The sequence below is a fragment of the Cottoperca gobio genome, chromosome 5, assembly GCF_900634415.1.
Source record: "Cottoperca gobio chromosome 5, fCotGob3.1, whole genome shotgun sequence".
NCBI classification, from domain to species: Eukaryota; Metazoa; Chordata; class Actinopteri; order Perciformes; family Bovichtidae; genus Cottoperca; species Cottoperca gobio.
The window spans coordinates 26,604,186-26,618,910 of NC_041359.1; the positions used below are offsets into that span (position 1 = coordinate 26,604,186).

Below are 14,725 nucleotides of genomic sequence, written 5' to 3' on the forward strand. Positions count from 1 at the left end.
GTCTCGTACACGGCTGAGGCTGAGGCTCCCCAGCGAGGCGCCAGCATCTTGTGCCTTACAGTCAGCTGCATGTACAGTTTAATTACCTTATTTTTCATTGTGTTGCTGTTGTTGTTGTTTTTTATTATTATCAATAATATTTTCTTGAATTATTTTGTTAATAAATACTTCATGAGTAATATTTGGCCACATTTACAGAGTAATAAGCGACTACACATGTTATAGAGGACATGAATACAGCTGTTCCTTGGCTGGTGGTGGCTCAGGAGGTGGAGTGGGTCAGAGGGTCGGAGGGTCGATCCCCAGTCCTGCAGTCAGCATGTTGAAGTGTCCTTGGGCAAGATACTGAATCTCAAATTGCTCCCGATGGCCAACGGTGTGTGTGAGTGTGTGTGTGTGAATGTTTATCACTACTGACGAGCTGATGTGCACCTTGTATGGAGCCTCTGACTCGAATGACTCGAATCGTATGAATGTGTGTGAATGCTGACATGTGTTGTAAAGCGCTGTGAGCTATATAAAAGCAGAAAGTTTGAAACCACTGCTCTAAATCATCATCGTCTCCTGTCACATTAACAATGTCCTTCATTGAACTAAGGGGCAAAACCCAAACCATGAGGAATAACCACACAACAACAACACACACACGTATGTATGTAATGAACTCATTAAAGATGTGTTGGTACCTTCCACACTGAGTACATCTCTCATGTGATCCTCTGCTCTACTGTAAAGACATGGAGACAAACAGAGCAGGACTCTCAAGGAAAGACTGTTTCCCAGCCCAGAAGATGAAATGGTTTGTGTTGCCGCTCCCTGCAGGAGTGCAGCACACAGATAATGCTGATAATGAGGCAGATTTCTAAAGCCAGCGGTGGTATTATTGATACTGCTGACGGTGATTGCTGTTAATCATTGTTCTTCTGCAGAAGCGGTCGGGGGTAACAAAGACACGGTAATAACCACACATGCAGAATTTTGAAGCCGACTTTTTAACAATTGTTGTTTATCGCCAAAAAACAAACATCAGGTGGTGGAGGGAGGCGATGAAGTAATGATTGTAGTTTTAATTAGAAAGTGGAGGATTACAAGTGATTATATTTCATTTTTGAAAAAACTTCAGGGGGTTGTCGATTGGATTTCGCTGATAGTTGGTAATGACGAGCTTTGATCATCATCAGTGTGTGATAATTGATTGTTGATGAATGAATCAGAACTAATGAAACATACTGCTGTCTAGACATGTATACGATTCACACTGAAGAAGGATTTTTAACTTTCTTTTTAACCGCCAATCCAGTTTGACAAGACCTCTGTCGGGGCGTATTCTCTTCCCCTAAACTAAAGTGGATCATCAGGCTGCTGTTGTGACAGCCTCATTTGGGAGTTCTGCATTTTAACTGCAAAGATGACACACAGGAACAAGCTGAGCTCGGCTTGACTAATTCCCTTCTCATATACCTAATGAGTCGCTGTGTGCTATCATACCACCACTTACATGCACTTACAGATAAGTTCTCCCTCTCTGTCTGGCTTGTGAACGGCCGGCTGCCATTAGAAGGGAGGACATTCCTCGGACAATCAGAACCGGGACACTAACGAGAGGAGAGAGTGTCTCTCGGGAGACGATGGTTTGCAGTAAAAAGAGCTCACAGGACGTATTTCTGGTGACCACAAGCTCGTTAGGAGCTGAAGTGTTTCAGAAGAATGACTCGCTTGTTCCATCTTCCTTTTGTTCTATACTTTATCATGTAACTGAATGGACCAGCTCAGGAGGAATACCTGTGTAGGTGAACATGCAGAGATCTGAAAACATTGAAACATCACTCTCATCAGTTTTTGCTAGAGTTTGATGGTTTTAATTTGTTCTTGAGTAAACATGTCTTCTGCTAGATCTCCAACAGAATGTATTGATTTCATGTCTATTTTCTATTTCCTGGATTAATTTGCTTGGTTGCTGTTAAAACTGATTGTGTCTGTGACTCTATGAAGTAGGTCTACTCGGTATAAAGAGAAACTCTCACTGAATATTAAGTATAAAGGGGTATTGGTAATAGAAATAATGTATGATAGGGATATTAGATAGATATATAGGTTATATCGTGTCTCTATATAGAGAGATGTATCTAGTGTTCTATGTCATATGTCTTATATATCTCTTCTCTCTCTGTCTGGTCTCTCTGTACTCCTCTCTCTTCTCTCCTCTCTCTTCTCTGTCTCTCTGTCTTGTATCTCTCTCTCTCTTCTCTCTCCATAGATCTCTAGAGTTACTCTCGTCTCTTGTCTCTCGCTCTCTCTCTCTCTCTCTCTCTCTTCCTCTCTCTCTCTATCTCTCGCGCTCTCTGTCTCTTCTTGTCTCTGTCTGTTTGTCTGTCTCGTCTCTGTTCTCTCTTCTCTCTCTCTCTGTCTCAGTAGGTAGCTCTCTCTACTTCATCTCTCGTAGTTGCTGTTGGTCTCTCTTGTCTCTCTCTCTCCTCTGTCTCTATTGTCTCTCTGTCTCTGTCTTCTCTCTATCTCTCTCTCTGTCTGGCTCTTGTCTCTCTCTCTCTCTCTCTCTCATCTCTCTCTGTCTCTCTGTCTTGTCTCTCTCTTCTCTTCTCTCTCTCTCTCTCTCTTCCTGTTGCTCCTCTTCTCTCTCTCTCTCTCTCCTCTCTCTCTTCCTCTGTCTCTCTCTGTTTTGTCTCTGTATGTTTGTCTGTCTCTTGTCTTCTGTTCTCTCTCTCGGGTCTCTGTTCTCTATGTCTCTCGTCTCTCTGTCCTCTCTCTCTCTTCTCTCTCTGTCTCTCGTCCTCTCTGTCTGTCATCTCTCTGGGTGTGTCTCTCTCTCTCTCTTCTCCTCTCTCTCTTCTCCTGTCTCTCTCTCTGTCTCTATCTCTGTCTCTCCTCTCTCTGTCTCTCTCTGTCTGTCTCTCTCTCTCTCTCTCTCTGTCTCTGTCTCTGTCTCTGCTCTCTTGTCTCTCTTGTCTGTCTCTCTCTCTGTGTGTCTCTCTCTGTCTATCTCTCTCTCTCTCTCTCTCTCTCTCTATGCTCCTCTCTCTCTCTCTCTCCTCTCTCTTCTCTCTCTCTCTCTCTCTCTCTCTCTCTCTCTCTCTCTCTCTCTGCTCTCTCTCTCTCTCTCTCTCTCTCTCTGTCTCTGTCTCTGTCTCTCTCTGTCTCTCTCTGTCTCTCTCTCTCTCTGTCTCTCTCTGTCTCTCTGTCTCTCTGTCTCTCTGTCTCTGTCTCTCTCTGTCTCTCTGTCTCTGTCTCTCTGTCTCTCTCTCTCCAACTCTTTTACTCATGGCAGCCTTCAAACAGCTGGAAACATCCTCTTGAGGACAGTGTGTTTGTGTGCATAAGTCGACATCATTCTGAGTTGTTTAACACATCAGCTGCAGGGAGCTCTGCTCTTAATAGGTTATTACACACTATAATACCCTCCAACACACACACACACACACACACACACACACACACACACACACTCACACACACACACACACATAGTTGCTGACACTTGAACATTGAAACACGACTTTCATAAAATGGACGCACACACACACAAACCTTTGAAACACACATCTTAAAGATGTCCCATAACATAGGAGCAAGTGAAGAAGATACACTTTAACACATTTACACGCTACTCTATGTCGCACACACTCGTACACTTACGCTCAATCACACATGCTATTAAATTCCCTAATGCCTTGAGCTGGGCTGACAGCGGAGTGTGTGCCGTGAGTGAGTTGAGCTCCATAGGGAGTTAACTGATTAAGTATATCTGTGACAGACACAATCCCTGCTTAGTGCCGACTGTAAAAGGAGGCGAGGAGAGCAGGAAGAGGAGGACAAGAGAGGAGCTGAGAGGGAAGGAGAGGATAGAGGAGTACAACATCTTGTTCAGCACTTTCATTTGCTAATGTGAGCGATTTCTTTCCTTCTTGAAACACTTCCTTCCGGTTAACGAGGAACTTGTCATATTAAGGTGCTCGGTTGTGTTTGTAACCATTGTTCCTTATGCTTCTGTACATGTGAGTGTAACTACTTGTGCTTTATGAAGTGAGTTTGCCTTTTTAAACAATGACAAGCAATGAAAGCAGCGACTTCGTGCTTCATATTCTAGACCGCTGAATGCCAACGATGCTTAACCTCCGTCGTTATCGCAGGAAATAAAAGAAGAATCAAAAGAAGCGTGGATATTATTTATAAAGACGGTGTGTAATACAGTATTTTAGCAGCAGACATATCCCATCATGCATCTTATCTGCGTTAGTGCCACTGTATCATACTGTGTTATGTCGTCTCTCGCCAGCGTTGTAAAATAAAAGCTAATGGGCATATTGAAGCATTACATTCTTCCCTCTTCAACAGCAAGCTCTGTTACTCTTTCTTGCTCTTTGCAGGCAGCTGGAAAGACAATGGAACATAAAAGAGACAGTAAGTAGAGCTTTTAACTGCCTCATATCTCAAGTGACCATAATATATCTGCAGGAGGTTGATAAGGTTTTTGTTCAATATCAATGACCCAGCAATTACGTTGTTCAGCGCTCTTGAAAACAAAAACCAAAGCCACAAGAGTTTCAGTTACGTCACCTTTCAGCTGCCAAGTTCTGCTCCCGAGCCACAGAGGCTTCGTCGTACTGCTGTTTAGTATATTAATATGTTTGACTTTCACTCGACATTGTATCAAATAAGCAACACAGATCTTATTTAGGGGAAGAAGACACTCAGACATGATATATAGTGAAAGGAAAATGTCCCCTTGTAGGAATAAAAGTAACATTTCCAACTCTAAAGTTGAGAAAGCCGAAGCAGGAAAAGTATAAAGCCCTGCTGGTCTCTCATACATAGTTAAGATCGTAGATCATTTAAATGTCCAAATATGATCTGAGTCGGGCCGTGCGGGGTTGGAGAATTTCATCAGTACTGTTTTCAGTGGAGAATTTCAGCGTTATATAACCTAAGTACTTTTTAAATGTCTTTTTGGTTCATCAAGCGAGAACAATCTGGGCGAGACTCTGTTCTTATAAAGCAATGAAAGGGCACTACATTCATGGAGCTTGAGCGTAATGACTCCATAGATTATCTCCTGCTCCAATTAAGATATTTCAGTATATTATGTAGGTCTTATTTTTGTTGATATAAAACCTCCTCGTGACCTTTGATCTGAACGACCAAGCGGCTCGTGTTTGCTGTTGTGGTACGATAGCAGGCATTAGGCACCGGGGGCTCCTTCTCATTTTATTTGTGTGCAGCGGCTCTCAGTACACACGATCTGATCTGATGTCTCTAAATTACAGCTCTCTGCTGCATTCGGCTGCCCCTGCAAATCTCTCCAAGATAAAAACACACAAGACTATTTTGTTTGGCCTTTTCTGGACCTCTCAAGTTAACAAGTTCTCCCCAACAAAACTTTTACTGTGGCTGCTGGGGTAATGACAAGACTAGGGAGAGAAGAGAATGGGAAAAAGACGAGACACAGAGAGAGAAATTGGAACCAACTAAAAGCAGAGAGAAGAGAGGGGAGGGTGAGGGGGGGTTGCAGGGTTATGAGGAGAGGGATACTCAGCAGAAGAGAGGAGCTCATTAATGAGTAATGGGTTCGTAACCCTTCGCCCTTGAACACCACAGCTTCTGATGACTTTGTTGTTACTCCAGTACTGCAGACGCCAACATGAGCCTGAGTGCACATATCAGCTCTATGAATCTATATCCAGATCTAGATATAGATCTCGTAGACAGGGTTGAACATGATTTCAAGTATACTGATCTAGATCTGGCTACTGGGGATCAGACAGCCAAATATATACAGAGTTAGGAGTTTGTATAATATTGGTTTTAGTGTGATAGCTTTGCAAAACGAGGTTTAAGTGTTACAAACCTGTGTGTGTACTTGAGGTTGTGATTGGTTTACGCCATTGACTGTTTACAAGAAGTGGACGTAGTCACTGTGACATCCCCCAATGCTTTGTGGACTATGGTTTTGAAGCACCAAGTTTAGCAATTTGGCAGTCGCCATCTTGGTTTTTTGGAACCAGAAGTGACACGAGAGGGTGGAATTTTTAGGCGACAACATTTTGTGAACTGAAAACTCACAGTGAAAGGGTTTAAAGTTCTAAGAGCGAAAAACACGGAGAGTACCTAAACCAGACAACACCGTGGTAGCGACCTGTCAATCACAAAGTAGCCCCGCCCTAAAGCATACTCTGCTTTATCTTCTATTGTACTATATATAGGATCGTAATTTACTAAATGAACATCATGCTGCATTGAAGAAGACTTGAAGACCATACACTCTTTAAGAACATGTTTACTGAGGTAATAAATCAAGTGAGGAGTGGGAACATTTCCTCGTAGACTTCTAAACAATCTGACAATCAGTGGAGTCGCCCCCTGCTGGAGATCAGAGAGAATGCAAGTTTAAAGCGCTTCTATATTGGCTACACTTTTCAGAGCCGGAGGTTGCTGCCAGGTTTATGCCTGCCTACTCATTCACACACACACACACAAACACACACACACACACACACACACACACACACACACACACGCACACACACACACACACACACACACACACACACCACACACAGTCAGCCTCTTCAAACTTGTGGCCTGTGTCCAGATCTGCAGTGTTTGCAAGCCAGTACCTCCTGCTATCTTAGCCCAATTAGAAGCTCCCCTCCCTGGGCAGAGAGAAGTGGAAAGGGCCCCTCCCTCCCACCAGCCTCATATCGGTGGCTCTCGTGTTATGACAGTCCTCTGACACTAGCACTGTGTAATTACTGCTGTCTGAAGGAGCGAGACAGTATGGGGCAAAGAGAGAGGAGGAGAAAAAAGTAAATGAAGGAAGACAAGGCAGGGAAAGAACTAAGGAGAAGGGGAGGCAGGCGGGGTCTGTGCACTGAATCAGATGGGAAAGGGAGGAAGAAATTAAATGGAAGAAGAGGTGGATGAGATGGAGAAAGAGGAGGAGAAGAGAAAGAAAACGAGCTGGCAAACTTAGCCCTGTTGTGTTTATTTTTACATGTGGGGAGTGTGTGTGTGTGTGTGTGTGTGTGTGTGTGTGTGTGTGTGCGTGTGTGTGTGAGAGAGAGAGAGATGGTTTGTCTATGTGCGTTGTGAGTAAGAATGTGTGTGAGCTGATAGCTGATGACAGTATCTTGTACCAGCAGAGTGGAGTCATGCTGCTATCATTGTTGCCTCTCAGCCAGAGCTGGAAAATCACTCTGATAGAAGCGGTACAAATAATTCTCCTCAAGGTGATCCTGGAAATGATAATCAAGGCTCTGTATTATATGCAGCTCTCCTGCATTAAGGATTTATGTTCAGTAATATTATTCAGTGCCAGTGGAGCAAGTTATGTTCTTATAGTTCATAAAGAAGTGAGGCTGTGTAGATATGCCTGTAAGTGATTTACTATCACACCATTTTTTTATCCTGGGGTAGTTTTTCAGAAAGGAATTGAAGGAAGCATGTGTGTATGTGTCACTTCATGTGATCGCGGTGGCTGAAACTGCTGTTGTTACTAGCTTTTAACCACATTGCATGGTCTTCATCAGTCGATGGAGACAGTTGTTCATTCTTGACCTTGGAAATAGTACTTTTATAAAAAAAAATCATCATTATCTTAATACTGGATCCACATTTACCTTTTTCTGCATCTCTCTACAGCATCTCTTTGGAAATCTTTTATATTCAAACAGGTTGTGAAGTAATTATCAGGGTAAAAGGGTCAACGTAACCCTCTTTTTCTTTTCCGCTACTTCAAAAGTGTTTTGCTCCATCGAAGGCTCAGTATGTGGCAGCCATGATTGGAATATTCACACATCTGTTCTAAGACATTCACCACAAACAAAAGAAATTTCACACCTACTTGACACAATGATTGCCCCCACTTTAAACATAGAGAAAAACAAGTCATCAACCACACAGTAGATCTGCTCACATAAACGCTCTGATTTCAATGCAGCATTTCTGTTTCAGACATATGATTGAGCTGTGATTCAAAGAAAGAAATTATCCCGCTATATGGTGAGTGTAAAAGATGTATAACTGGCAGTTGCATTGTTGCATATATTGCACCTTTTTCAGCATATAACCAGCTTTTGTTATACCAACTTGTGAATATCAGAAAGTTTTAGAAAGCTGGAAGTGTTAGAGCAATAATGTCGATCTGTCATTTATATATTCATGTAGCAGAAGTCTTCTGTGCAGCTGGACTGCAGGCTAACCCTGGCCAGCTAGCTGTGTCCCTGCTTTAAGCGCTCCTCCCCACTGTAGCATTGCATCAATCAGTAAAGTCACACGCATTAGCATTTCAGTGACTTCAAAGAAACACACAGGTGATCCCTTTTTTATACTTCTGTTGCCCGTTTCTCTTCCCCTTCCATCTTTCTTCAATCTTCTCTCTTCTTCCTCATTCCACCTTTTACTTGCCAGTTTCCGCTCCACCTCCTCTGATTCACTCTTCTTCTTTTCTTCATATCATCTCCTAATCGCCTGTCTCCTCTCACATACGTCTCAGAGAGCAGAAATAAGAGTAACTGGAGTATGTCAACATTAGAAAAGAAAAAGAGTCGAAAAATAGAGATAATCAGAGTAAAGCATGTCCGCTTCATCTGCAATTACCTGCTGTTGCTACGTTACGACTTTACAAAATCACTGCCTGCCATTAGATATAATCATCCCAACACGTGTCCTAATACTATGGACGGCTATTAGAGCACAGAACAAAATAATTGACTTTCAAATGGAAACGGGAAAAAAGCAGATTTAGTTTTGGTGACATGTTCTTCTCACACCGTTGAGCTGCATGTGAATCATGGGAATTCCTCGTCGATATCATCTGATATTCGGAGCATATATAACTATATTTCTTATATATTGTTTTAAGGTGGTAATATGCAGGATCTTTGAGTTACACAATCCTCTGTCGCTCATTTGGCTGCAACCATCAAATACATCACTTCCTGTCTGGCAAGGGATTCAGAAGCCACCTTTTTTAAGAACAAAGAAACTCTCATTTGTACAGGTTAAAAATCCATCCATCCATCCATCCATCGGGGTCGGGTCGCGGGGGCAGCAGCTCCAGTAAGGAACCCCAATCTTCCCTTCTCCGGGCCACATCCTCCAGCTCCGACTGGGGGATCCTGAGGCGTTCCCAGTGAGGAGATATAATCTCTCCACCGAGTCCTGGGTCTTCCCCGGGGCTGGACGTGCCTGGAACACCTCCCTAGGGAGGTGTCCACGTGGCTCCTTACTAGATGAACCACCTCAACTGGCTCCTTTCAACGTAAAGGAGCAGCGGCTCTACTCCGAGTCTCTCCTGATGGCTGAGCTTCTCACCCGATCTCTAAGGGAGACGCCACCCGTCTGAGAAAACACATCTCGGCCGCTTGTACCTGTGATCTCGTTCTTTCGGTCATGACCCTTCATGGCCACAGGTGAGGGGAGGAACGAAGATCAACCGGTAGATCGAGAGCTTTGCCTTCTGGCTCAGCTCTCTTTTCGTCACAACGGTGCGGTAAAGCGACAGCAGTACCGCCGCCGCTGCTCCGATTCTCCAGCCGATCTCTCGCTCCATCGTCCCCTCACTCGCGAACAAAAGGTTAAAAATGTTTTTCATAATTTTCCGAGTTGTAAATGAAAGGCAACTCAACATTAATATTGAAAAGGACTTTTGACAATTACATCTAAAAACACTTCTTTCCTGTCCTGGTTGTACTTTCTCTTCTCTTCATGTTTCGCTAACAGCTGAAAGCATATACACGCTTGTGGGCCGTGCAGGTCGTTCAGCTTGGTTGCAAAGACATTATTATAAATCTGTTTGAAGTCGGGCGCTCTTTTACTAAAGAATTAAAATATATCTCGAGAGCTCGGCGCTCTGAGTGCTTTAACACATCCAACAAGACTCAAGAAAAAGGGTGTACATCGGATTTTCAAATTGCAAGTGACTCGTGGAAGTAAATGTCAGCGGAGAGAGAAGTTAGAGAGCAACGCGTTGTTGTAGAGTATTTTAAGGGAAGCATTTCTATCGGTGGTCACATGGTTGAGAGGTTATTGGTTATGTTTTATTTGGTAGTAAATAAACTAGAGTTTGCAGAGAGAGGCAGCTCGTAATGACTTATTCAAATACCATTTGTTATAAATCAGCTTTGGGGATTGCGGTACAAAATGTTTATTACGAGCCCGTTCAGCTCATCTGAAGGGAACGCATGTGAAATGAGCTGAAGTGAAAAAGATATTCAAAATCAAGTGGCTGAATGGAACCAAAACTGAGCATGTATTCTCTCTCTGAAAGTCTTTTGATTTCTATAGTTATGCTTTGGTTTAGCTTAAATAATAATGTATATAAATAAATACTTGTTAAGGAAAGGTTGTGTTTATGAGTTAAGCAAATGGCTGTTGGGAGGAGGCGGAGACTCTAGTGTCAAAGTGACATGCTGTGTGCGCTCATACGTCATAATGTTCGCCACTACAGGTTGATTGGTTCTGTGAATGTAAACACTGATCATTGTCGTCACACAGCTCACGTTGGGTCTGGATCGTTACTCGCTTCCCCTTCCGGTCAGCTGCTCCGATCTGTGGGTAAATGTAACTTTAGGCCTGTTGTACTTGTGTGCTATCTGACCCCACAGACGATCACACCAGAGTCCGACTGCAGCTGCTGGACGGAGACCCCCATTCTGACTACATCAACGCCAATTATATTGACGTGAGTTATTAAACACACACACACATTTGTATTTCAATACTTGTGATGCACTAGAGAAGCAAGAACTATAACTGTATTGTAATCCAACCTAAACCTAACTAATATTAACTCTAGCACCAAGTCTTAAACCTCCAATAGCCCTCTGACGGGGGACACACTCTAACTGGTCTTTACAAAGATGGACATACAAACACACACACATACTCACATGCAGTAAGTAAGTATTGTTATCAGAGATATAAACAGATACAATAACTAAAAAATCCTTTCAACAGACTGATTTGTGCAAAAATGCGAAACTACAAGCATGAAAGTAACTCCCTATAAAAAGTCTTCAATCTTTTAAATGTATAATCAAACAGAGTAGAAGCCAATATCTATGATGTACACACACACACACACACACACACACACACACACACACACACACACACACACACACACACACACACACATTGGCTGAGGTTACCACAATGAATGGACCCCACCCATTTCTAAAACTGAACTAAACATGGACGCTGGTAGAATCATCAGTCCTTGACTTGCTCCCCTCCTTTAATACACGTTGTCTCATTGGCTCATCCCTTCTTCTTCTATCCCGTCCGTCCCTCACCTTCCCTCTCGTCCTCTCGTCCTCCTTTCCTTCCACACACCCGTCCCTCTTTGCCCTCCGGACGTTGTGCTTCACTTATCAATTTAATCTCTTGCTCACAGCTGACTGCTAATAATAGTCTTAATGAATTTGGAGCATAATGCTTATTTTCAATCGGTCTCCACAGACACAATTTATTTCTTAAGAAAAAAGAAAGAGGGCTCATTGAAAATGTTTTAGCGAAACAATACGTCCCCTCGGTGAAGACAACGCCGTATTTATAGCGTGGTCTTAATGACAATATGAAAGTGATAAATGTTTTCATCTCAACAAGGTTATCAGTCTCACAGGGAGGTGTTGGGGGGAGGAGGGCTGTGCGGGGACGAGAGGGGGATAATCAGTAGTTGGAGAGTCGTCGCTCCTCTTCTCTCCCGTGCAGGGAAAATTAAGATCCCCTCTAATATTTAATTTGATGTTTATTTGGAAAACGACCTTGACTTATACTCCTCAGAGGAGTGGAGAGTCTGGAGACGGGACAAATTAAAAAAGGAAACTGAAGAAGGAGAGACACTTTCAGGTGGATGGGAGGAAGGGAAGCAAGATAGAAAGGGAAGCAGACATTGATTGAGAGGCGGAGTAAGAAGGAAACGGAGTGAGGGAGGTTTGAGAAGAATCACTTCCACAGGAGAATAAGGGAGGAATGTCAAAAGTGGAAGAAATGATGGAAGACCAACAAACCAAATGTAGAACTGAAAGAAGTAGAATGCTACAGAGTAGGAAGTGATGTAATGATGAAGGGATGAGGATATGGGGGAGAAGAGATTGACAATGTTGACTTGAGTTGCAATTTTAATACTTTAGCCATCTGGGAAGACACATAATGGGAAGAGGTGAAAGACGGGAAGGAGAACAAAACAAAGACGAGAGGAGTAAAGAGGCAAAGTGACTAAAAGTAGAGAAATTAGGACGATTTGGAGGGAAAAATAAATAATCTTTGGAAGAAAAAAGATGGAGATGACGAAAGTATGGAGGGATGTTTTTTTATGCTTCACTTTCTTTTCTGTCTCACAGGGATACCACAGACCCAGACATTACATCGCCACACAAGGTAATTAAACTGACGTGATGCATGTGTGTGTGTGTGTGTGTGTGTGTGTGTGTGTGCATATGTGTGTAGCAGCCACCTGGTAAATGTCGTCCTATCAGGATGGGAGGCTATTACCACAACCTCCTAAATCTAAACTGCAGTATAACATCCTCCTGACAAATTTAAGACCCCATTACCTCAAACCCAGGAACCACTATCTGGGATTGATAGTGTGTGTGTGTGCACGTCTGTGTGTGTGTGTGTGCACGTCTGTGTGTGTGCACGTGTGCCTTCGTGTCCATGTTTGTATGTTTTATGTGTTCGTGTAAGTAAGTCTGTCCTATCAGTGCTGACGTATTTGTACGTGACGTTAGAATGAATGCGTGTTTATACATACAGTACACACACCTCTGTGCATGTGTTTGTGTGCATCAGTATGCGTGTAAATCTAATGTGTGTGTGTGTGTGTGTGTGTGTCAGGGCCCATGCAGGAGACAGTGAGGGACTTCTGGAGGATGGTCTGGCAGGAAAACTCGGCCTCTATCGTCATGGTTACCAACCTGGTGGAGGTCGGCAGGGTGAGTTCATCACATTATTATTATAAATATAATTATATTATAATTTAAGGTTTCAAGTTGTATTGTACTTCGTAGAATCATAATTACATTTACGGTCCTTTCAGTATCAAACAAATCAATCAAAAATATAATTATATATTAAGCCAAATTTACCAAAGACTTTTGATCGCTGCAAAGTAAACACGGTTTATAAATTCTAGTATACATGTTAGAGGTTAGAAACATGGGAGGGTTTCACAATTATGGAGAGAGCTAAATAATAAGTCCTTATACTTAAACATTGTCTGTTAGCACATTCCAAACTGAACCAATATACCAGGGGTGGGGAACCTCCGGCCTCCGGGCCGTATACGGCCCGCAAGACCATTTGATCCGGCCCTCGAGGTCATTCATAATCACACGCAAAACAATCCACTAGAAAACCCCCCCCGAAAACTGTTTTTCCTGGCCAAGTTCAGGGTCCTTGAACACAACACAAGCGGACCGTGTCATCACGTGGTCACGTCATGTCAAACTTCAATATTAAACGAGACGGTCGTTGACGTCAGTGAACGCAGCGTGGCGAGTGTAAAACAGAGAAAGCTGGATGCGGAATGTTCCAGGAGAAATGGACAAACGATTATTTCTTTGTGGAAGTAAAAGGCCAGTGTGCCTAGTTTGTGCGGACGCGTGGTGATTAAAAATAATATCGACCGTCATTACAGCACGAGACTTGCCGAACTGCACGAGCTGAAAGGACGACTGTGTTTGTGTTTTGGCCCAACAAGCATCTCTCTACTATTTAATTATTGTGTACTGCCTGTTTACTTCATGTTTTTCCCCGTTGTGGGACTAATAAAGGATTTCTGATTTCTGATAAAACAGAAAGCTTTTTTGCACATTAGAAAAGCAAAGTGAAATGAATGGGCTGAGTCTTAAAAAGATGTGCAGAGGTTATGAGTTCAATAATTCGTACAGCCCTCGAAGGATGTTGTAAAAAATGAAATGGCCCGTGATAGGAACAAGGTTCCCCCCCCCTGCAATATATGATGTAAAGTAACAGTTAAGTTTAGGCAACTTGCTTTGAGCTACATGCATTTACATAATCATGTTAGTTGGAGAAACCAGGTTACACAGTTAATCTTAGAAACGTTTTCTTTTATGCTCTGTACTAACCTGGTAAATATTAATCTGCGTATACGTGCAGCAGGTCTGTAATCACATTTAGTTTCCCCGACCTTTCCTGGAACCGTGGCTTAGTCTTTTAAAAACGGTATTAGTGGTAGAAGATGCTGCGTCGGTCCTGCTGTACTTCCAAAAAGCTGATTAGAAACCTGGTTACTCATATGGCCCAAATAATCTGAGTTCTCCAGGAGAAATGGAGCTGGGGAGTCTCTAATCCCCCTCTGCTGATTATGGAACCCATGTCTGTCATTTACACTACGTTTGAGGAATCAGTGTGCCGGAGAGGGGAAGCAGATCCTGGACAACAGTATACAGTCGTCTGATCGCCAATCCACCAAGACCTCCTCGCTGGGGAGTTTATGTGCACCACCCCTGCAACTGAATATAGAGAAATCATTTAATTCTGGGAAGGACAGACGGATGTTTCAGTTGTCGGCCAAAACAATAATGAAGCTGTGAACCGAACGTTTAGACCGATCCAACATGCTCACTGTCTGCTAAAGTAGCAATTTATTATGCAGACTGCACACTCTGTTAATGCTCATTGGCTAATAATCACTGCGTGTATAACTTATACAACTACAGAGTGTGAATGTAAAATGTCTTCT

The 14,725-nt window shown here is 42.9% G+C and overlaps 1 protein-coding gene across 11 annotated transcripts in view; it reads left to right on the forward strand.

Moving 5' to 3' along the window:
* Window positions 1–14,725, forward strand: part of ptprt (protein tyrosine phosphatase receptor type T) — a 275,177-nt gene that overhangs the window by 230,526 nt on the left and 29,926 nt on the right. For 7 of the 11 annotated variants that reach the window (XM_029431023.1, XM_029431025.1, XM_029431024.1 and 4 more), the window contains 3 exons: window positions 10,611–10,696; window positions 12,360–12,396; window positions 12,856–12,953. In XM_029431023.1, coding sequence (XP_029286883.1) covers window positions 10,611–10,696; window positions 12,360–12,396; window positions 12,856–12,953 — 221 coding nt within the window. The remainder of the gene's footprint in view (window positions 1–10,610; window positions 10,697–12,359; window positions 12,397–12,855; window positions 12,954–14,725) is intronic. The other 4 variants (XM_029431026.1, XM_029431027.1, XM_029431033.1 and 1 more) reach the window with 1 other exon arrangement.